At 51.1% G+C, this 22,399-nt stretch overlaps 2 protein-coding genes across 5 annotated transcripts in view; both read left to right on the forward strand.

Moving 5' to 3' along the window:
* The window catches only part of METAP1D (methionyl aminopeptidase type 1D, mitochondrial), a 50,626-nt gene extending 39,066 nt beyond the window's left edge, over positions 1–11,560 (forward strand). For all 3 annotated transcript variants that reach the window (XM_074910809.1, XM_074910810.1, XM_074910811.1), the window contains 5 exons: positions 485–648; positions 9,025–9,122; positions 9,760–9,807; positions 10,713–10,791; positions 10,946–11,560. In XM_074910809.1, the coding sequence (XP_074766910.1) occupies positions 485–648; positions 9,025–9,122; positions 9,760–9,807; positions 10,713–10,791; positions 10,946–11,024 (468 nt within the window). In that variant the 3' untranslated portion in view covers positions 11,025–11,560. The remainder of the gene's footprint in view (positions 1–484; positions 649–9,024; positions 9,123–9,759; positions 9,808–10,712; positions 10,792–10,945) is intronic.
* A 3,264-nt stretch (positions 11,561–14,824) lies between these two features.
* Positions 14,825–17,557, forward strand: DLX1 (distal-less homeobox 1). Of its 2 annotated transcripts, XM_074910728.1 has the most exons (4): positions 14,825–15,363; positions 15,889–16,088; positions 16,448–16,601; positions 16,925–17,557. In XM_074910728.1, exons 1-4 carry the CDS (start codon positions 15,051–15,053, stop codon positions 16,969–16,971), a joined length of 714 nt encoding a protein of 237 aa, XP_074766829.1. In that variant the 5' UTR covers positions 14,825–15,050; the 3' UTR covers positions 16,972–17,557. The 2 variants fall into 2 exon arrangements, with proteins under 2 accessions (XP_074766829.1, XP_074766828.1); XM_074910727.1 differs by having other exon boundaries at positions 16,448–17,557.
* The last annotated feature ends 4,842 nt before the right edge of the window (positions 17,558–22,399 follow it).

Consider the following 22,399-nt stretch of genomic DNA (forward strand, 5'->3'; position numbering starts at 1 on the left):
CGGTGGGTCTCCCAGCGCCCATGGCCAGCACTGGGGCTCAATGCCCTACCACTGCGGGGTGCAAGCAGGTCCCTGGTCCTAGGGACAGGTGGACGGCGTGGGTGGCACCTGATGGCCCCCAAGGCCCCCTTCATTCAGCTCGTGCATGGCCCCCACCCATCTTCTCGCATACAGCCCGGTTAGCCTCATCTCCTGTAGCTGAGCAATGTCATCGTCTCACGCACTGCTGGGCAGCGATGCACAAATTTTGCTTTTCTTGAATTTTTAATTGGCAACCCTTACACATCTTGCAATCTTTCATGGTTTTTTTTTTTTCCTCAGCAATGTTTTGCTTTTCCAGTCTCATTCTCGCAAATACAGCTTAGCCATGGTCTATCTGTTGCAATATATAGCCCATTCTTAGGAAGAATGGATTTAATTAAGGAGATGATCTGTTTCTGGATGCAAGATGAGAAAACATCTTTACATTTCTGCATATGTTTAGGTGTATTACAATGGCTACCATGGTGACACCTCTGAAACCTTTTTGGTGGGCAATGTGGATAAATCTGGTCAAAAGTTAGTGGAGGTTGCCAGGAAATGTAGAGATGAAGCAATTGCAGCTTGCAGACCAGGGGCTCCCTTCTCTGTAATTGGAAACACAATCAGGTAAGCCTTATATTGACAAGTAAAGGGAGGGCTGGCAAGTGGGACAAAGGTTATTGGTGGTTTGGTATAAAGCTGATGACATGTTTTATGATTCAAAACCATCATTTCAGTCTGATATCAGTATGTGAACTGCCAAGCTATAATGTTGTTCCTTGGGTAAGAAAGATTTTTTTTTTTAAAGTGAATTATACTAGGGTCAGCAATGATAACTATAGAAGGAGTCAAAGATATTCATAAGGTAGATTTAAATTAACAGATGTAATTTGCAGTGAGGTTTTGTTTATTTTTTATTTGTGTGTGAAACTACATCACATCTGTCTAAGGATGTAAGAAGGTTAGAAACCATTGTTTTTGTTGTACAGCAATAACAAATGTTACAAAGGAACTAGTCAACATAAGTAAGTCTCTTTGTTTAAAAAGTACAAAAATATTTAACTTGAGAGCTTCTGATCTTACAAAAAGCAGTGCATGCTAACGTCACAAGGAAAAAAGAGCTCACATTCAGAGATTTTTCCCTACTTTGCATTTCTTCTAGCCTTCACACAAATGCAGTCATGACTCTTCTTCTGCTGGCAGTTTTGAATAAAAATACAGCTTAGTTTTTTGAAGGTACCTATGGATTATTTTAAAGTGTTTGCCAAAAAAAAATAGACATATATCGTATACATTTCATTAAGCAGTACTTCTCTGGACTATTAATAGTCCCAACATGCTACTGAATACATTCTGATTACTTAAAAGCTGCAAGGCTTAGTCACCTTGAAAGGATGCTGCTTTTTTTTCTTTGTAAATCTTCAAATACTTTATGGAAAAAAGAGAACGGCAAAATATCAGTTAGATGTATTTATAGCTTTAAAAATATTGTAACAGAGTCTGAATCAAACTTTAGTAAAACCTCTTTGGGTTATATCTGAGAAGCTTTTATTGAAGACTTTGTATAAAATTGTGTTTTTGACAGTTTTAAATTATAGGCTAACTAGCCTGGAGAAAAAGGATAGTGTCTTTCTGTTCTTTCATAGGAAATGTTGAATCAGACCCCTACTGGGAAAAGAAATTTAATGCATATCTCACTATCTTACTGTCCATGAATATAATAGAAGTGAATTCAAAATGTAGTTTTATTTTTGCAAATGGGATGAGTCGATAGATGCACCTCATATTTTTGAACACCTAGGGTTCAACAAATTTACTGGTGGTGCTCTTGCATTTTAACAAAATTTATTCTTGAGTAGAAGGGGGCACAGAACACTGGATTCTTATTCAAGCATTCTATCGAGCTCTGCATTCATGGCTGTGTCTAAAGGGCATGTCAGCCTTTGATTCTCTCTGAGAGGTAATTATCCTTTTCCTGTCACGGAACAACAAATGATAGCTAACTACAGAGGCACATTTGCAGTAGTCACATTCATCAACTGCAGAAAAAAAATTCAATTTAATTGTGCAACACAGCTGCACATAGGCTTTTTGAGCATTTCTGTTGTTCTCCCTGTCTTGCTATTCCTCCCTCCAGATCTATTTTTTAAACTTTTTTTCTGGTTATTTTTTTCCCCTTTTTTGTCTCTTCTTCCATTTTTACTCTCTGTACTTTCTTGTTAAAGTAATTTTCCTTTGTGGCTCTCATTCTTTTTTCCCCATTGAAGGCTATGAATGTAGAAAATTATCACAATTACTCATATAATTGAGCCTCTTTGTAGCAAGTGCAACTCCAGTAGCCTTTCTCCATCATGAAAATGGTTTCATTATAGGGTTTTTCATATTCTCTGACACCATCTACACAGAGGAACAGGCGTGCAGATGAGATGTACTAGGAACAGGGTAGATCAGTAAGGTCACAGTAGGAATAATTAGCTCTGCTATGGAAAGAGCATCTAGGCCTTTTACTGCTACATAAATGTACTGTCCATGGCTTTTAGTCACAAAAAAACTTACTAACAAATGGAGCTCCCGCCTACTACTTTGAAAAAAAGATTTGTATCAACACTACAATTTTCCATCATTAAGACTAATAACACAGAGCCTAGTATACATCAAGGGGAATAAAAAGAAAAATCTCACATTCAAGTGGCGGCTGGGTGCTGACCTTTGTTCCCTTTTTTTGTGTTCAACTTAACTCTTTACAAAAAAGAGCCACACGCCACACCAACATGCAGGTGAACTCCAGCTAGTGCTAGCAAAGCATGGCATTCAATTGGAAAATCTGATAAATCTCCATGCAGGATAATGCATTTCATTACAGATTCACTACATTAATTCTAGCTGTATTAAAAAAAAAAAAAAAAAAAAAAAAAGAAGAAGAAGAAAAAGAACAGAATTGAATGTGACATTGGATTTTTGCTGTGTTGGTACGGAGGTCAGTTTACTTGCAAAGTGTAAATATATAGTCAGCGCCCCCTTTGAAAAGCAGATTAATCAAAGCTAGTAGATGTTCAAAACTACATATGAAATAGCAGGTCATTAACTTTATTTCTCATGATTTTATTGTGTCGATGATTTAAATGTGGTGATTTGTTTAGAACTACTTTAACACTGCCTCTGCTGAAAGATCGCCTTGGTTTGGTGAAACTGTGTGTTTCTGGTTATTTGTTATTCGACATTTGAATGCAGACAGACATATATAATATATACATAAATTAAAATCTTAAGTTTCTGGAGAGTTAGATACCATAAATACCCGAGAACAAGCACGGACAAGCTGAAAACATTTAGGCCCATCAGAATGGAAATGTGTCTAGGTTTTTTTCATCAATATTTCTGTAAAGGTGCTCAAGTGATACGCAAGGCATAGGCACAAATAATCAGAACATTTCCTTTCGACAGTAGGTTTGAGAATAATTATACCACAGAGGTAAGTTTGCATTAGTCTTTGTTATGGAAGCCCAGTTGCTGACACTATTTCCTGGATGGCAGCTCCTTTTCCCATCAGCTACAAGTTGCAAATAAAAGATTGCATGGATTTGTGAGTTACTATGCTTAGAAAAATTTGAATCTTTGCTAACCTGTTCTTATTGAAGGTGGTGGCAAAACTGTTGGTCAGCTCCAGTGGAAACAGAATCGGGCCCTGTGTTCCATTTTCTTCTACCATTTCTGACATTTCTGTTTCAGACAAACAAATGTAGTTTGATATCTACTTTTTAGACAGTGAGTTTAGGCACATGGAAGTGTTGTGAGTGTAGAGAGCTAAGAAACATAAATGTGATATTGTTAAATAAACCAATTTCCAACTCCTAGGAAAAAATAGTAGTGATGAAAGTATTAATAAATGGTTTAAAATGTTTAACTCATAAGTATATGTTTTGATATTAATTTAGAACAATATAAAGCAGATTTTTAAAAAAATCTGTTTCTATCAGATTATGCACATTTAAACAATAAGTGGCTCAGGCAAAATAAGTCATTTTAATGTCATCTGTGATAGATTTTCCTTGACAGCTACTGTAAATTACAATTACACTGCTTCTCTCTGCACTTGAAAGTAAGCATTGCAATAAATTATCTTTTATTTCAATCCATCATGTCTGCTTTCAGAAACAGAGAACCTCAAATAAAAGTTCAGCACTATTGTAAGAAAAATACAGTAATTTGTGTTCCAGTTTGAAACTAAAATGTACCTTTCTTTCAAAAAACAATTGTTGGCTTTCAAAAATATTACTAATTATACCTCAACATTTATTGTCATTATAGGGAATCCCTGAACTTGTGCATTCCCTCAGTGTAGGATTACTATTTAAGAGAAAAATAATTTAATATTTTCCCAGCAGAATTTTGTAATTTCTCAAATTAGATAATATGGTACTATTCAAAATAGATATTTTTATCACAGCTGTTTTCAATAATTTAAAAAGTAATAATGCAAATATACCATTCAGTGGTCATTTAACTAACAATATATCTAAGAAAAATGTGATTACTTCTAATGTTAAAAGAATATATATATTAATTCAGATCCCTAGTTAAAAAAACAATTATCATAGGTAGGTCAGTTACCTCTTTCAGTTTCCTAAGTGTATTCTCTGCCCAGAAGTGTAAAACAGATTTGTTTAGCAACTTTAGCCACTCATGTCATGCTGCTTTGCAAAACTGTTGTTGATAAAGTTTCATCCCTGGAAAATATATACAGGGAAAGAAACTGGCACTGCAGGAGAAGTGTCCCTAGCTGGGAATCAGTTCACTGAGATGTTCAGCCTGGGTAGCAAAGCAGTCTGTGCCATCTTGTCTAATCAGCCAAATTCTTCCCTTGTGCCACCAGAGAGCCCAGAGAAGCAGTTGCTATCAATGCTGAAAATGGGATTGGTTTCACTTGATTTCTTCAGTGAGGGCTTAGAATACTGGACTAGATCTGCCTTGAGGAAAAAGTGGCAAAAAAGAAAAAAAAAATGCAGGTTTTGGGAGGTTCCCCCCCCCCCCCCAAAAAAAAAAAAAAAAAAAGGGATTTACAGTCCAAAGACTGGGTGGATGTGTCTTCGTCTGGAGCTGGGATGCCTGATACCCGGTAAATGCTCCTAGAGGCCATCTGCACAGGGCCAGCCCCCTAAGGAAATTATTTCGACCTGCTTTTCAGCTCCTCATTGGAAGTATTTATCACCCAAGAGCTCCTTCCAAGGGAGGCTCCAGAGTATCAGGGGGAGCTTTGTAGAGAGTTGATCCTGCCTGTTGCTGCTTTGTGGCAATTTCCCTGTTGGGCTGCTGGCAGGATGGTAGTGCATGTCTCCACACTCAGCCCTCCTTTCAGAGAATTAGCTGTTGTCTGGCAACATGGGAAGAGGATGCTCAGGGGGGAACTGACACCCAACTCTCCTGTCTCTGCCCACTCTCAGAAGCATAATACCACCATACGAGAGGCTCTGCTTATGGATTTAGGTGGATAGCCTGGCCCTCAGAGATGTTCCTTTACCAGCTTGGTCACTGCCAGTCCATCCCAACACCAGACACTTTCCCTGACTTTGCCATCAGCAAAAGAGGAGCAGCACTGCAGGTACTCTTTGCAGCCACTGAGCTGAAACACATGGCAGCAAAACATAGAATCAAGTACTAGGCTCATTTACGCTTTTAGTCCTGCCCAATTCACCTCTGCCCAAGCATGCAACATGGCTCAAAGAGTAAAATGTGTGATCATAAATGTCAATGGATATTTTTAACAATTATTATTCTGAAGAACCTTTTTTTCCCCTTGATGCTGTTGGTGTGGTGTGGCTCTGCTACCCCAGCCTTTGCTCTGGAAGTGTTTTGGCTGGGACACGCTCCACGGCCAAGGGGAACTGCCAGACTGGCACATCCACCCAGCGGTGCAGCTCTCCTTTCCCATGGCAGGTGCCAGGCAGCCCAGCTCAGCCGTGCCAGCTCCTGCCTCCCACCTTCACTACTTTCCCGCTTGCAGTCAGGACTCCTCCAGCTGCCTGATCTTACGTTGCCTGTCTGCAAGGAGCAGCTCATGATGCTGGGGCTGCAGTCTTGTTAAGGTTGCCTTCCAGGGAAAGCTGGAAACAAAGGCCACCACTGACAGACCCTGAGCTGGGCAATGAGACAGCGAGACCAAAGTGTTGAGCATTGTCAGCAGCAAATGGCAAACTTTTGCAAAAATGCTCTGCCCTATGGCATTCCGATTTTTAAATCAGATTCCACAGTCTGGGAACCCTGGAGGCCAGAGAGGCTGATCTGACCAAGATCAGCAGTTCAATTCACTCTTCTCAGAGCTGTTTTGAAGTCCTCCCTGCCAGCATTTACAGCCAACGTGTATGTTTACAGGATTACCTTTGCAAGTTGTAGCTGAGGTTAGTGGCTTTGTTTTTTTACGAAAGCTGGGTGTTTTACTGGAAGTCCACAAGAATATACGTTTACTAGGATTTTTTTAAATACTCCAAAGTAAAGCTAGTAGTTGTGGAGTGAAATTTTCCATGAAGTGCTTCTGAAGCACATGTAAATACTAAAGCCAGATTGAATATGGCTGAGTTTCATACCTGCAGCTTATTTTCTCCACAGGTTTTCTGTGCATCACTTCAGGTTCATTGACCATGTTGCATTTTATGTAAAGAATACCCAAGCTCTGTATGTAGATGTTACTAAGTGGGAAGGAGGAGGGAAACAGTCATCTGTCGGGGCAGATGTCAAAGCCCTGTGAGCTTCAGGGTCCCCTGTTTTGATCACAGGCAGCAACCACTGAAGTACTGATGCCAACAGAGTTGTTTCAAGCTGTTTGGCAAGTCAGTGGCAGAATTCACCACTGAAATGCACAAGAACCGCTTCTTTGACCATGTGAGGATGGGATGCTGTCTTAACACTGCCTCTGTGTGCCCCGGTGCTTATGCAGCCAGTGCCCAGCACGCAGCTGCTACTGCCACTGCCACCCTCGGCAGCAGCTGAGTGCTGAGGTGAGAGCTGGCCCTGCCCACAGGAGAGCATGTAGCCCTGGTGCTCGGAAGAATAGCTGCACAGAAAAAAACATTCTGTCTTGCTAAAGAAGATGAATTTTTCTGGGGGGAAAATCCTACAATAATACAAAGCATCTCAGAAAATGTCCATGCTCTTTCAGTGGTCAGGGATGCTGTGTAAAGACATCAGCAAAGCTGAATAATCAGTGGGATTGTTTATGCTTTTGCAAAAAGACTTGCAAAAGAAGGTGAAAGAAAAGCTGATCACATGTTGCATGTACGGCTTCTCCCTTCTCTCTTCAGAGAATCACTTCACCCATATGGGAATCATTATCTGCATTACTCTGGGCTTGGTCACTGGAGATCTTCCATTTTGTTTTCTGTTTGTTTCTGAGTAATCTGGCTTTATAACTTCTCACCATTGCCCATGCTTCTTCCTTGGCCTTCAGCATCGTCATAGCCAGCAGGCTAAATCTCTGACCCAGACATGGGTGACATGGTAGAAAGGCAGAGGAAAAAGTCTTTTCCATCTCTAGTAGGAGGTAAAAACTTGGAGTTTGAACACAACCAGATGAAGCCCAACTTCTAGCCATATTGGTAACCCTCTTTGTCAGCACTTAGGAGTTTGGGGGCAGTTAAACTTGAAATTTCCTTTCTTGTCCAGAATTAATGAAAGAAATGTGATGAGTCTTTGTATCAGGGCAATGAGTAGGTAAAAGCTAATATACAAATCCTGTTAAAACATGCTCTTAAGGTCTGAATACGGCAGCATTATTAACCATTGACCCAACTCTCCTCTCTCATTGCCGTTTCACTGTGGTGGAGCACCATGTCCTTCAATTGCGGTGACATTAAATTCTGGGATGGTGACCTGCAGGCACTGGAGCCAGCACTGCAGGGTCTGTGAAGCCTGGTGTGCAAAGGGATTACTGCATACAGCAAGCTGAGGCCACTTTGCGACTGAATAAGAGCCTCCCCATGGGGTTTAACATGCTTTAATTTCTCTGAGAGCTTACACCTTTATTTGAGGTTCTTAAGTTTTCCACTTTTCCACCTGTAGTCAAACTCGGAGGAAGCATTTGGTAGGGTGTAAATATAGGCAAACCTGGAGTTTTTAACTGCCTACCTTGATTTAAAACAAACAAATGAAGCTTTTAATGTTGCAGGTGAAATCTTTTCAGGCTAAGTACCTTCTTGTCTTGCTCCTGTTTGATTTTAGAAATAGTGTGGGGATGATCTGCAGGGACAGGGGTAGCTTCCTTGTCACTTCTAATCCACTTCCAGGTCCCCCCAAATCTGTGCACATTTCTGTTTCAGATGTGGGCAGCCCTCCTGGCTGAGCTGCCTCAAGTCACTCCCTCCACTGCTGCTTGAGTAAGGGCAGAGCCCAGGAGTGAAGCCTGCAGGCATGTGGTGGCCCAGCAGCCAGAGGAGGCCCCACATACCTCCAGGTCCTCTGGTTTTTAGGGACTGGGATAGGAGTTTGCTTTCCCAACATGGGTAGGGATCAGTGCCCAGCCATGTCCTTCAGGCAGCTCTCAAGAGACTCTCTCTCCTCTCCCTGAGGCAGGCCATGAAGGACAGATCTCCCAGGCAGAACTGAAACACTATTTGTTTTTACTTGGTTTGGCTACAGTGGTGATGGGTTCATTAGAAATACATTGTTAATTAGCGTGAACAGATTTGCTGTAGTTTCAATACATTTTGGTACTGAACATTTGCAGTATTCTGAAAGGGAAGGGGTAGGGCTCTTAACTCTCCCTGTTGGCAGCAGGACCCTCTTCTGCAAAAAACCTGGTGCTTAGACAGCAGGGCTGGCACAGGAGCTACCAGCCTCCGCTGGCAGGCATGTTAACTCGGAAACCTAACAATGGCTCACCGATGGTAGCTCCAAAAGTGGTGATGCGGCGCTGGGGCGGGGGTGAGGCCTTGCAGGAGCCGGGTGATGCTGCAGCGGCTGGCGGAGGTGCTCGGGGTGTGCTCCCTCACGGTGTCCTCTTTGCCCCCGCAGCTCCGTGGCGCGACGGGGCGGCTTCCAGGTCTGCCCGTTCTTCGTCGGCCACGGCATCGGGTCGTACTTCCACGGGCACCCCGAGGTGTGGCACCACGGTAAGCGGCCCGCGCCGGCCGGACCCGCGCCCCCCGCGCTCGCTCCACCGTCGGTGACGGGATGACTCGGGGGGAGGGGGGGGGCGGGAAAACGAGCAGGGTCTCCCCCACCCGCCACGCTGCCGGTCCCGGCGGGGGTGCCGGGGGGCGTTCCACGCTGGGAAGCTGGCGGGGCGCCCCGGCCTCGTTTTGTGAGAGTGGCGCCGCTATTTCTGAGGACAAATCGCTCATTTAACGGAGCCGTCGGGGCAGCCTGGCCCCACGGGCCGCCTCCCCCGCCCCGCCCCGCCCCGCTCCGGGCGGCAGCCGCCGTGTCCCGCACCCCGCCCGCGCCCGAGCCACGCCGGCAAAGTTTGTCACGGGGCAAAGAAAAATCTCCACTGAAACGTTCAAAGCCCCCGGAGCCGGCCTGGAAGGAGCCGCCATCGGGGCGGTCCCGCTGCGGCCGGGGTGGGATTGCCTTCGGCCAGTGCTCCGGTGCATGGCGGGGACCGGCGTACACGGTACCTGCGATCCGAAAAGGGGTTTAGAAACCAATTGCTGGATGCGTTTACTACAAAAAAACCAACACCCCCCACCCCCCAAAAAAAAACCCGCGCCCGAACAGCCACAAACGCGTTTTTATTTTCTTTTGTAGCCAATGACAGTGATTTGTTAATGGAAGAGGGAATGGCGTTCACAATAGGTTAGTAACTCTCTGCTATGGTTGTCTTTTAAAAAGCACACACAGAGCAGCCCAGATCCATACCGTTTCTTTACTGGGATACAGAAATATCCATGCAGACAGGGGGATGTGGGTGACAATGACCCCTTAGGAAGCAGGTTAAAGTACCATTTTTTTAAAAAGGCATTAAGGAACCAATTGGGTGAAATAGCTTCCATATGATAAGATTTAGAAAATTAAATGTTTATTATAAATCTCATTAAATGACATATTTGATGCATATTTTTGGCAAGGCAGAGACTCTGCTGGCATGCTTGGGCTGGGGAGGGTGAGAAGGATAGGGCTCCGTCCCTGAAGTCGTGGCTTACACCAGCCTGGTGGCTACTGTGCCATTTGCTGCCTGCCAGAGCGGCGGGTTGGGTTTGGGGGCTGCAGCGCCGGTAACCAGTCAGAGCCTCGCCCCGCAGACCGAACGCGCTCAATACCAATCATGGAGAGCTGGTGGGGGAAAAGCCCTCTTTCTCACTGTGTGGCTAAATGGCGCGGCAATTAGAAGGAAATAAGAAAATTGTTGTTTTGCTGATTTAATGAACATTTTAAGCCTGTTTAAAAAATTCAAATATTTAAAACTATCCGCTGTTTATAAGTGTGGTTGGTGCTTTGGTTATTATCCACGGGGTCTTAATCAAAGCTTGATTAAAATTCCCTGCTTTTACAAAAGAGGAATGGGCAACTTCCTACCTTGATGCTTCGTCCTCCTCTTTAGTTCACATTTTAGTGTTTCAGGAGAGTGTCTGCCCGGGGAGGATGGGGCGTGTGTGGAAGGGGAGCTTCCTGGGACCTGCTGGGACACCCCCCTCTCTTGCTTCACAGTCCGCACGGGAGTGCGACTAACTTTAGAATACATTTTGTTTTTCTTGCTGCAGAGCCAATAATAATGGAAGGATCCCCCGAATTTAAGATTCTGAAGGATAAATGGACTGCAATTTCTGTAGACAATAAAAGGTGCCTGATTTTATTTTCTGATCTTTCCTAAGCCGTGGAACACTGACAGCCCCCCCCCCCTCAAAAAAAAAAAAAAAAAAAAAAAAAAAAAGGTGAGTTTTACAGGCATGGTGAGCACGTTTTCCCCCTAATAACTGCTAAATGTGCATTTCAGATCAGCACAGTTTGAACATACCATTGTGATTACCTCAGAGGGAGCAGAAATCCTCTCTGAACTGGTGGAAGAAGCCTAAAGGTGGAGCAAGAAGTGGAGGGACTCGCTGTACTTCTGGGATTTCCAGTTTCACTCGGGACAGAGAGGAGGTTTCTGTAATTTCTTTGGGAAATGGGTGCTGCGTAAGTCGCTGCAGGGGACAGAAAATGCAGCTTGAGGGGTCGGCTCTGGATAGTCCTTTCTGTGTGTTACCTGGTGAGTATTTAATAAAAGTCCCTTGGCTTGTTTGTGACCCTGGAAGCAGCCATGCACAGCCTGCAAGTGCAAAGGGTTTGGGTTATTTGGGGTGAGGGGCAGGGAGAGGGTCCCCTCTCCCAAATCCTGCATGGGACAAACACATATCTGGTGACATGGTCTCTGTGCAGCTGAGAGAACAGAGGAACATGGGAACATGGTATCTTCCCCTTACAGCTGAACTATGGGTTCAGTTTGTCTTCACTGCATTAGCACAGTGCTGTTTCCCAGGCTGTAACTTCTACTAGGATGGAAAAAAGTTTCCTGAGGGTGGCAGGCAGAGGCAGCAGCCTCTTCCCCCCCAGCCTTCCCAGCAGCAGCTCCCCGCTTCCTGCCTCGGCTGATTTCTCTTTGCACAGCTCAAAAAGTGATTAAAAATGAGATGCAAAGCGTGCTTCTCTGGAGATCAATAATTGCCCTGCTTGAAGAATTAGCCGGTTTGTGATAATCACTGCTCTGCAGTGCCCACGTTAGTTAAGGGAGAGGAGTTCCACAGTTCAACCATTTAACAGAAACGGAGGAGTTTGCAGTCTGGAGGAGGAGCCCCGGCTCCTGCCGAGAGTTTGGAGGTGATGGTCCTCGCTCGCCGCGGCACTCGCTGCCGTCCTGTCCCGGGGCTGCCAGGGCTGGAGAGTTTGATTTGCGATTAACCGGCTGCCGACCGCCCCGTCGGGCCAGAGGGGTCTGGCCTTGGTCCTTCGAGGCTACTGGACCAGGACCCGGTCCCATGAAATGCGGGGTAGCCTCGGGGATAAGCAAGTGACATCCAGAAGTGCCCCAGACCCGCGGCAGCAGCGGTGCGGGTTTGGCACAAATAACTTGCCGGTAATTGTGGGCAGGCGCGGGGCTGGGCCGAGGGCCGAGCGGCCGCGTATGCCGGCGCCCGGAGCTGGTCGGCATCGGCTCCCGCAGCAGTTCAGGGCAGAAGTAAGCCGCTTACAGCTTTATTCTGCTGTTTGTTTTCACTCGAGTACAGCGACCTGTCAGCTCTAATAGTTTCTAACAGCATCTTTTCAAAAAGCAGGACCCCCCCCGGCACACGGCTAACACCGCGGGGCAGCCGCTCAGCTCCCTCCTCCCTGCGAGGGGCTCGGAAGGCCTGAAAACCTGTAAAAACAAACGCTGCAGCCAGCGACTTCACAAACACACAGAGGTTAAACGGCGCGCTGCGGCCGCGGGGGGCGAGGGACCCCAGCACTGCCCGGGGGGGGTATTTCGGTTCTTAACCCCCCGCCGACCGGCCGCGCTGCCCCTCCCGAGGGGCGCCGGGGGTCCCGGGGTCCCGCCAGAGGCGCCTGCCGGGAGCGTTGGCCACGCCGGGAGCCCCAGGACGGCACCGCAGGCGTTACCCGTCCCCTGCCCCTCCGCCGGGCCGCCTCCGGGACCGCGCGTCCCGCGGCGCGGGGTGAGGCGGGAGCGGCGCGGCCGGGCGCAGGCCCCCCCCCTCCCCACAGCCCGGCGTCAGGGCACCGCTGGCGGCTCCGGGCGGTCGCTGTGTGCTCTGAAGTTCCCCCGGTAACTCTGACGGGGCTGCGCGTTTTACCGGCCGCCGCGGAGCGTCTGGCCGTCGATGGCGGGCGTTTGTAATCCTGATTGCGAACGGGACTAAAGCGGCGCCGCGGCGGTGCGGGGCCAGGCAGCGCCGCGCACAAGCCCCTCACGCAGGAGTCGTTGCCGGGCGAGCACGACGACAGGGCCCCGACGGGGCGATCGCCCCCGCGGGGTCGGGGCGTCCCGCGGCCCCTCCGCGCCCGCCAAAGTCGCGTTGCCCGGGGCCGGCGTTGCGCGGAGGGGCGGCGGCGGCCCAGCACCGGCTGTGAGCGGAACCGCGCCGTCCGGTCCCCGGGGTTTTGGCGGGACCGGCGGTTCGCCCTGGGACTGCCTGAGCTCGGCCGACGAGGAGAGGCGGCGGCAGGGCCGGCGGGCACGGAGCAGCGTCCCCTCCCCTCCCCGCAGCCGCCGGGCTGGACGGAGGACAGCGGAGCTGCCGGGGCGCCCCGTCCCCTCCTCGGACAAGCGCGCAGACCCGCCTCGGGTGGTCACTTACATCGCCGCGGGGGGCAGAGCCGGCTGCCGAAGGAGTCTGTGTGGGGACACACCGCTACCGCCCCTTCCCGCGCCAAGCCGCCGCGGTTTTGTGAAAATGAACTTAGCGCATCGCGAGCAAAACAGGGGGAAAAAAAAAAAAAAAAAAAAAAAAAAAAAAAAAAAAGGAGGGGGGAGAGGAAGTAAAAGAGGCGTTAGGAAATGGGCAATTAAAACCGACAGAGCAGCTAATGAAAGGGGGGAAAAAAAAAAAAGGCCCGGAGCAGAGGGGCTCGGTCTTGCCAGCTTTGCGCAGCCATGAGCCGGTTGTTTCCAGGACCGCCGCCGCCGCCGGGGGTGCTCCGGCCCCGCTGCCGGCGGGGCAGGACGGCGCCCACACCGGTAACGACATCAGCGCCGCGACTGGGTTTGACTGTTCGCTTTTATTGGGGTTCTCCCCTTGCCAAAATCGCTTGATGACACAGTTGTGGTGCCGTGCACACTGCGCACCCTAGACAGCCTAGGTGTAACCGGGAAAGTTCAGCCCAGGCCAGATCAAATCCCAGGCTGTTTAATGCTGGAAGGCTGCATGTTGCTATTAGTGTTAAATATATGGCTAATTATGCGTATGAAAATTAAACATCAGTGTTATGCTAATGGGGCCGCCTTCAGCTGCGGATCAGAGCACTTGAGACTAGCATTTAATCAAATGAATCGGTAACTAATACATCTGCACGTGTGAACTTTCACAAGATCATTTTCCTGTTACAGTCACACCGCTGAATTATGAAAGAAATAATTATCAACACTTTCTAATTATCTAACAAAGTAATTTGGGATTCATCGTGGGCTTTCTGGGGAGGATCTCCCAAGTCCCACCTCATTTACCGCTCACGCACGCGGAAGTTTTCATTTTAAGCTCAAATGCGCCGTTTGGCCCGTTCAGGACGATTTTTGTTTCGTTGAATGGTTTTGCTCTCCCCTTTAAGAACAAGAACGGCGATAACCGGGCGGTGCGCTCCGGAGGTGCGGCCGGCGCTGGGGCCCGCGGGCCGGAGCGGAAAGCCCCTGCGCGCCCGCGGAGTTTGCGCGGCCGGGCAGGCGGGGTGCACCCGTTTTGCCGGCGGGTCCCGCCGCCTTCGGCCGGAGCGCAACGGGGCGGGGAGCGGAGCCCGCCCGGCGGGCCGGCACCCACCGCGGCCCGCCGGGGCCGGCAGAGCGCGGCTCTCGTCTCCTCCGCGCCGTCTGCGCGGCGAGGGGCGGAGGAGAAGGGCGGAGGGAGGCGCGCTGCCTCCTGCCGAGCTCCGGTCCGGCGCCCTCCGCTGCCGGCGGCGGGAGCGGGGGGCCCGGGCAGCTGCTCGCCCGGGGCCGGCCGGAGAGCGGCGGCGGGGGCCGGCGGAGCGGCGGCGCCGGGGCCGTCGGGGCGTGCGGCCGGCGCTCGGGGACGCGCGGCGCTGCCAGTCCGGCTCTCCGCGCTCACCGGGGTCCGGGCGAGCCCCGAGCGCCTTGGACCAATCCAAAGAGATTATGCAAGACGGCGGACCAATCAGCTCCGCCAGCTCATGAATATTCATAGACTTGGCTGAGTCAAAGCTTTTAGGCGAGTTTGTGTAGATGTACAGCATCATGCTTAGACTTTTCAAAGAGACAAACTCCATTTTCTTATGAATGGAAAGTGAAAAACCCTGTTCCGCTTAAATTGGGTTCTTTCCTGTCCTGAGAAACACAACAGACCCCAAAAAGGCAAGCTGAAGAGAGAACACACACACAGACCAAGCGACAAGAAATGACCATGACTACCATGCCAGAGAGTCTAAATAGCCCCGTCTCAGGGAAGGCTGTCTTTATGGAGTTTGGGCCGCCCAGCCAGCAAATGTCTCCTTCTCCCATGTCCCACGGACACTATTCCATGCACTGTTTACACTCCGCGGGCCACTCTCAGCCTGACAGCTCGTACAGCACAGCTTCGTCCTTCTCCCGACCGCTGGGCTACCCCTATGTCAACTCGGTCAGCAGCCACTCGAGCAACCCCTACATCAGTTCAGTGCAGTCCTACCCCAACAGCTCCAGCCTGACTCAGACCCGGTTAGAGGAGACAGGTAGGTGCACTCGGCTTTGGGGAGGGGGGGGGAGGGGGGGGGAGGGAAGGCAAGGAGGGAGGGAGGGTGCTCGTATCAAAAAAAAAAAAAAAAAAAATCTATCGGGGGGGGAAATTAAATTAAATTACAAAATATTAGTCAGGAGAGGCTGAGGATCACAGGGGAGCAGTACACAGAGCACACAATGCCTGGCTGGAAAAGAAATCAACCCAGATGTGCACGTATTAGTCTTCGTAATTATTTATTGCGTAGCGCTATAAACAATGTATGCAATTAAGGGTAATTAAACCTAAACTGCAGCCTGTAAAAATAGCAAACTTTCTCTGGGAAGAAGCCTGGGCTGCCATAATCGCCCAGAGCCTTTGTTAGCGTTACTCGAGCTTCACTTTTCTTCCTTCTCATTATTGTTATTGTTGATGTTGCTGCTGTTATTGTTACTATTGCTGCTGCTGCTAGTGCTGTTACTGCTATTATTACTATTGCTGCTATTATTATTATTTATTCTGCATCGCTTGTTGTTTGTAGGGGCCGAATCGGAGAAAAGCACTGTGGTAGAAGGAGGGGAAGTTCGCTTTAATGGGAAAGGGAAAAAAATCCGCAAACCCAGGACTATTTATTCCAGTTTGCAGCTGCAGGCTTTGAACAGGAGGTTCCAGCAAACTCAGTACCTGGCTCTTCCTGAAAGAGCCGAGCTCGCAGCGTCTCTGGGACTCACGCAGACCCAGGTACAGCTCCGACTCAGCCGGCCCCTCTCCCTTGTCATCTCCCGGTCCCCACCGCCGGCGTGGGAGACCCCACGCGTGATGTAGACGGGTCACAGCCGCCGGCAACGGGGCCCGGTGCGACGCCCGCCCCGCCGCGAGGACCTCCGCGGCACCGGCGCCTCTGCGGCGGGGCGGGCGCGGGGGTGGGGGTGTGGGTGTCTTACCGGGTGGTTTGGCCTCGCGGGGATAAGGGGGAGAAGGTGGGGGGGGCCGCCGGGTGCGGGGGGGGCCGTCGGGACACTGGCGGGGGGGGGCGGGGGGGTGATGGTGGTGGACCGTAGCCGAGGGGTGCTGAGCGTTGCCCCCGTTCCCGTTTGTAGGTGAAGATTTGGTTTCAGAACAAGCGCTCCAAGTTCAAGAAGCTGATGAAGCAAGGAGGGGCCGCCCTGGAGAGCAGCGCCTTGACCAACGGCAGGGCTCTCTCAGGCAGCTCGCCACCGGTGCCCCCGGTGTGGAATACCACCTCCGCCTCCGGTAAGGCCTCGTCGGGGACCCCGGGCACCTACATCCCCAGCTACACGTCGTGGTATCCTTCGGCCCACCAAGAAGCTATGCAGCAGCCGCAGCTGATGTGATTATAAATCCATTTTCCCCTACCACAAGCACTATCGGTCCCGAAAAGAATTAAAATTATTACGAAAAAAAAAAAAAAAAAAAAAAAAGAATTTAAGTAAAACAAAAGGAAGGGGTGGGGAAAGGGGAAAAAAAAAAAAAGAGGGGGAAAGAGAGAGAGAGAGAGAAAAACCACAAAAGAAACCCAAGCAAACAAACAAACAGGAGGTCTCTTGCCCATGCAGCCATTAGGACGCGGCCCTGTAGCTGGGTGCGGGGAGCACAGATGTGATGCGGGCCGGCTCCCACCGCGGACAGCTGACGGAGCGGCCCCGAGCGCCGCACAACAGCCTGGGAGCAGAGCGAGCGCCGGCCGCGGCTTTGTGGGACAATCAGAAAAAGATGTTGGGGGGGGGAGGAAGCCCTCTCCTCTGTCCTGTCTGTCTGTCTGTGTCTGTTGAAATGTAGGTCATTTATTTACCACCCCGATCTGACGGTCTCTCCAATTGCAAGGGGGAAGGAAGCTGTACAATTTCCAGAGCTTCTTTCCCTCGACATTTTCTGTACCTTTCACTCTCCATCTGTATATTTTTTGTTGTTGTTGAAAGGGGAAGACAGGGGTTTTATTTATTGATTTAAATTACCACTATGGGAGTGCTAGAAACAAACGGACAGCCCGGCTTGCTGAGTGCCTGCTCGGACGCACGGTTTGCTTGAACGAAACCACACGCAGTCCCCCGGCCCCGGCCCCCCCCAATAAATCACCACAGGAGAAGGATGCGATTTTTAACTTTTACAGTAACTTTTATACGTCGCTGGTGTGGAGAGCTTTGGTCCGAATAGGTTTGCATTTCTCGCGTATTTAACAAAGGAAATAAATGCACATTGTTTGGTACTCCGAAGTGGAATCGCAGCAGCTGCCGAGCGCTTTGCTGGGGTGAAGCAAGGCGCGGAGGACGGAACGAGAGCCCCGAGGGCGGCGGCGGCGGGGGGGGACCCGCCGGGAGGGCGGACGGGCGGGCGGGCGCATCCGCGCAGCTCCGCGCGGCCCCGGCGAGGCTTCCCCGCGGAAAGCCGGCCCGAAGCCGAAATGCACAAACCGACGTGCAGGAGCTACTCGCTGTACATATTTTATTCTTAATTATTATTATTATTATTATTATTATTGTTCTGTAAACATGTTGCACAAATTTAGCCTTTTTTTAATTATTATTATTATTATTATTATTTCCGTTCTGTTTCGTGTGGCTGTAAAACATGATGCTTTGTGTACTGAGATCTTGACATTTTACTTGTGAAACTCGGAAGATGTGATAAACTGAGCTCGGCTGTGTTTAGTGTTCTATATGTCAAAGTTTAGTTTTATATTGAGAATGTTAACTTATTGCTTTGTATCTGGGGAAGGAAAGGAAAAAATCTCACAAATCTTTGTACATAAGTTATAAAGTTTCTTTGAGACAGTAAAATTATGGTTTGGAAAAAGAGACACGCGTGCTCCCTGTCTCGTAGCGCGGCCGGGAGCGGGGCCCGGGCCCGGCCCCGCGCTCCGCGGCGGGACGGCGGCGGCCGTAACCGGGAGGCGAGGCGGGGACAGGCGGCGGCGCGTCCCGGGCCGGGCAGCCTGTCCCGGGGGGGCCCGGCCGGGCTCCGCCAGACGCCGCAACAAGCCACGGGACCCCCGGCGGCCGGGGCGGGGGACGACACACACACCCGGGAACGGCTCCTGGGCCAGGAAGGGGGGCGGGCGGGCCGAGCCAACCCCGGCCCCCGCCCCGACGGCCAGGCCGGCCGCCTGGGCCGCGCATCCCCTCGGCGGCGGAGCCGGCCCGGGGAGGTGGCGGCTATCCCAGCGCCGGGCTCGGCCGTGCCCGCTCCCCGGGGCGGCCCCAGCGCTGGCCCAGCCCGCAGCCACCGTTCGGGGTCAAGCGCCGCGGAGCGGAGCCGGGAGCGGCGGGGCTTGGCCGGCTGGCCGGGCGCGGCTCTGCGCGCAGGTCCCGCGGAGGAGCGGCTGCGCAACCCGGCGGGAGCAATGCGCACCCGCCCCGAGATACGCACCCACTACCCAGTGCGGAGATTCGGAGCGCAGCCGGGGCGCGGCAGCGCAGCATCCGCCCGGGCGCGCACACTCGGCGCGGCGGCCCGCGGGGGGGCCGGGGCCGGCCCGGAAAATACTTCCCAGCTCTGGATTTCCCGCGGTGCCATGGCCCGACCCCGGTTCCCAGCAGCCCGAAGCCCCGAGCGGAGCAAGAGCGGGGCGGCTCCGAGGTCCCGCTGCGCCCCAGGCCCCGCGCAGTCCCGCGGCGGCTGCAGCCGAGGACCAAATGCCTTTGGCCGGACAGGAACGGGGCGGTCAAACCGCTCGGAGCGCTTTAAAGATATATTAGCTTCTGCTAATTCAATAACGTCTTGCTAACAGTTCAAATAGAGAAATTATTAGTTTTCTCTCAGCGAGGCGGTCTTGAGTTAGGGTCTACTATAATTGTAGATTTGAAAATGTTAATCTCAATACAGGCCTAATTAATTCTGCCTTGTTGCTGACAAGTAGTTCATCAAATATCTGATTCGAAGATTTTCATAATGAGGATATTAATTAAACTATGAATAATCCAAAGGTGCTTATATTGAAACAATACCTCATTACAATGATTAAGTCCTGATTTCGAATATTATACCTTTAACAATTGTCACCCCGCAAACACAACCTTACGGATGAGCCTGTAAATGGCAAAATGTAATTTTGGGATATATTTTTTCCTTGTTGGGGAAAAAAAAAAAAAGTGCCCCTCATTTTCAAACACTTCTGAAATAGGTTACACACAGCTTAATGATGATCAAAATGACTCTTTTCTGCAAAAAAAGACCCCAAAGTGCGCGTACAGCTGCAAACCCAAGAGGGTCAGCATCATTTCACTGTATTCTCTTCTTGATTACAAGCCGAGCCCATCAAACACAACATAATTACAGTAATTTCAGGTTTATTTATTCTAATGCAGTTTCCCCATCTCTCTGGTAATTATGAGCAATTTTTTCGCCCAGGGAATCTTTTTGCATTAACAAAAGAGATAACGCACTGAAAGCCAAATTTGCTGTGCATTGAGAAAAGCGAAGAAAAAAAAAATAAAATAGGTGCGAGCTGCCATCTCTGCAATTCTCCTATATTGGAGCTCTGCAAATTGCTTGCAGGTGTATGGAGCAGAGCTGTCAATAGGAAGGGGCTTCCAAATTAGCAAATGCACAATGTTGAAGTAATGAAGACAGACTTAGCAAAATTGCCAAACAACAGATACCTCTTTAATATCTTCCACCCAAAAAGAAAAAGGGAAAAAAAAAAAAAATCCCTTTGGAGTGTCCCTGCGAACCCCTTTGAATGGCTGGGGATGCTGTACATGTGTCAATCTAATTGCAGAGCACAGAGCGGCCCCTGAAGCCAGGAAAAAAAAATCAAATATCAGGGCCCAAGCCCGTTTGCATTCGGCGTTTGCTCCCTTCGTTTGACAGAGAGGGGTCAGAAATCCCCGCCGCCGTCCGCTCCGCTCTCCCCGCCGCCAGCCGCCCGCCCCGCTCCCGCCACTGCCGCCGCTCTCACGCCGGTGAAAAAGTGCCATGTCCCCCCCCGCGCCGGCGCCCTCCCCTCCCGCCTCCCGGCTCCCAGCTCCCGGCTCCCGGCGGGGCACCGGGCAGTGACGCTCCCCTTTGCAAGGCACCGGCGCGCACACTCCGCCAAACCACCGCAGAAAACGAGCGCGCCCCGGCGCCGGCAGCCCCGGGCCCCCTCGGAAGCCCCGGGCGGCGAGTGCCCCCGCTCCGCCCCGGCGCCGCTCTGCCCGCGCAGCGCTCCGCGGGTCGGCGCGGCTCGGCTCGGCGCGGCTCGGCTTGGCTCGGCTGAGCGCGGCGGCCCCGCCGCCCGGCCCGGCTCCCCGCTCCCTTCCCGCGCCCTGGGTTTGCCGGGCGTACGGGCCGGCCGAGCCACCGCCGCTGGTGTCCGTCCCCGTCCCCCCGTCCCCCCCCCCCGCGGCCCGCGCGGGGCATCCGTCCACGTCGCGCCCCGTGCACTCACCTACCCCCGCGGGAAAGGAGCCTGTGTCGCCACCCTTACCTTCCGCCTCAGTCCCTGAGGCTCTGGGCACAAGTCTTTGCTTTACAACAAACCAAAGGACCGAACGCGGCTTTTTGCTACGAAAGTTACAGGAGCGAGAGAGTGTGAGAGACAGGGAGAGGATCGGGGAGGGAGAAAGAAAGGGGGGAAAAAAAAAAAAAACCCGAGCACAATAATAATATCCTGAGAGTGCAAATGTGGATTGAGATCCCCCAGAGATGCACATGCCTCTGAGCGCAGCAGCCTTTTTGCAGCTCTGCTCTTGCAGAATATGACTGAAATTTTCTGCTATATAGCCTCTGTCTTTATAGCTGATGAAAAAAATTGCAGATTATTAGCATAAATGTTTACTCTTCATTACGCTGATGACATTGTGCACTCGAGATCTTGGTAATCTTTGGGAAAATTATGAGTAATTTTTAAAAATTTTAAAGCAGCAGCAGTTACCATGCAATTCAGGCTAATTCTGCGTAGGCTCCGAACGGATATAATTATCGAGGAGTCAAGATGTTATGCTAAAAACTATGCATTGATATTCCCATTTATTATGTACATACAACTTTGACAATGTTGATGCTTGAAATAGCAGGAAATTGTCTTGCGCAAAAATTACAGTCCATATTAGGACATGTGAAATTGCGAAGAATTATATAGTAATTGCAGGCTTTCAGATGGGAGAGCCAGAATGCTCAAACTAGTGCAAATGTGGATAAAATTACAGATCAGAGCAAAAATTAGGGAAAAAAGGGGTCTGGGATTTTTCAAGTTGGCTATAGGATTCCGGAAGTGTCTAATGCCACATGATTGCTGCAGCTTTAGGGGAGACATTCATGCCTCAAATAACTCCTTTTGCCAGAGCCGCTTTAATTGAATTTCTCGTGCTTTTTCCTTTCACCGGGGCAAATGAGTAAATTGCCGACCCACAGCACAAACCGGGCCGGCCCCGCCCGTGCGCCGGGGGGGGAAGGGGGGGGGGGGCAGAGGGTGCCCCTCACCCGGGCGGCTGCCGGGCCGGCCCCCCCGGACCGGGCTGGCCGCGGAGCCGCCACTCACCCCGACTGCCCCCCCGGCACCGGCCCCGCTCAGCCGCCCCCGCCCGGGGCCGGGCCCCACGGGGGGGGGGCCGGCGGCGCCGGGACGCGGGGCGGAATCGGCCGAGCCCCCCCGCCTCCCAACCCCTTCCCGGGGCGCTGGGGCGGCGGGGGCAGCTCTCGCCCCTCGCTTGCCCTGCTCCCCGCGGCTCTTCCCGGCCCCGGGCGGCCGAGCCCCGCGCAGCTGCCGCCTTGGGCGGGGGGCACATGGTTGACAGCGGTGGTGCCTGCCCCGTCGTGTCGGACAGAGAAGGAGCGCGAGAAAAGATGACAAACGTGCACGTTCTATAGGTGTGCACCTCCGGTGCGTGCGGCGCGCCGATGCGCCCGCCGACCCCGCCGGCCCCCGCCGGCCCCCGCGCCGTGGGAGCCGCGGCCCGAGCCCGTGCGAGCAGCGGGGAAACGCGAGGCCGGGGAGGGCGGCGGGACCCGCGGGTGTGAAGCACGAACACCCCCACGCACACACCAGGTGCGGGCAGCCCAGGGAGAGCTGCCGCCAGCAGGCAGCAAATAAATACTAATAAATAAATAAT

This window comes from Athene noctua, chromosome 7 (genome assembly GCF_965140245.1).
Source record: "Athene noctua chromosome 7, bAthNoc1.hap1.1, whole genome shotgun sequence".
Classification (NCBI taxonomy): Eukaryota; Metazoa; Chordata; class Aves; order Strigiformes; family Strigidae; genus Athene; species Athene noctua.

Excerpts from the sequence above, each read along its gene's own strand:
- DLX1 (XM_074910727.1), top strand. The coding sequence starts at position 15,051 with ATGACCATGACTACCATGCCAGAGAGTCTAAATAGCCCCGTCTCAGGG. Across the intron at positions 15,364-15,888 it reads GACCCGGTTAGAGGAGACAG|GGGCCGAATCGGAGAAAAGC; the intron begins GTAGGTGCACTC and ends TGTTGTTTGTAG. Across the intron at positions 16,089-16,447 it reads TGGGACTCACGCAGACCCAG|GTGAAGATTTGGTTTCAGAA; the intron begins GTACAGCTCCGA and ends TCCCGTTTGTAG.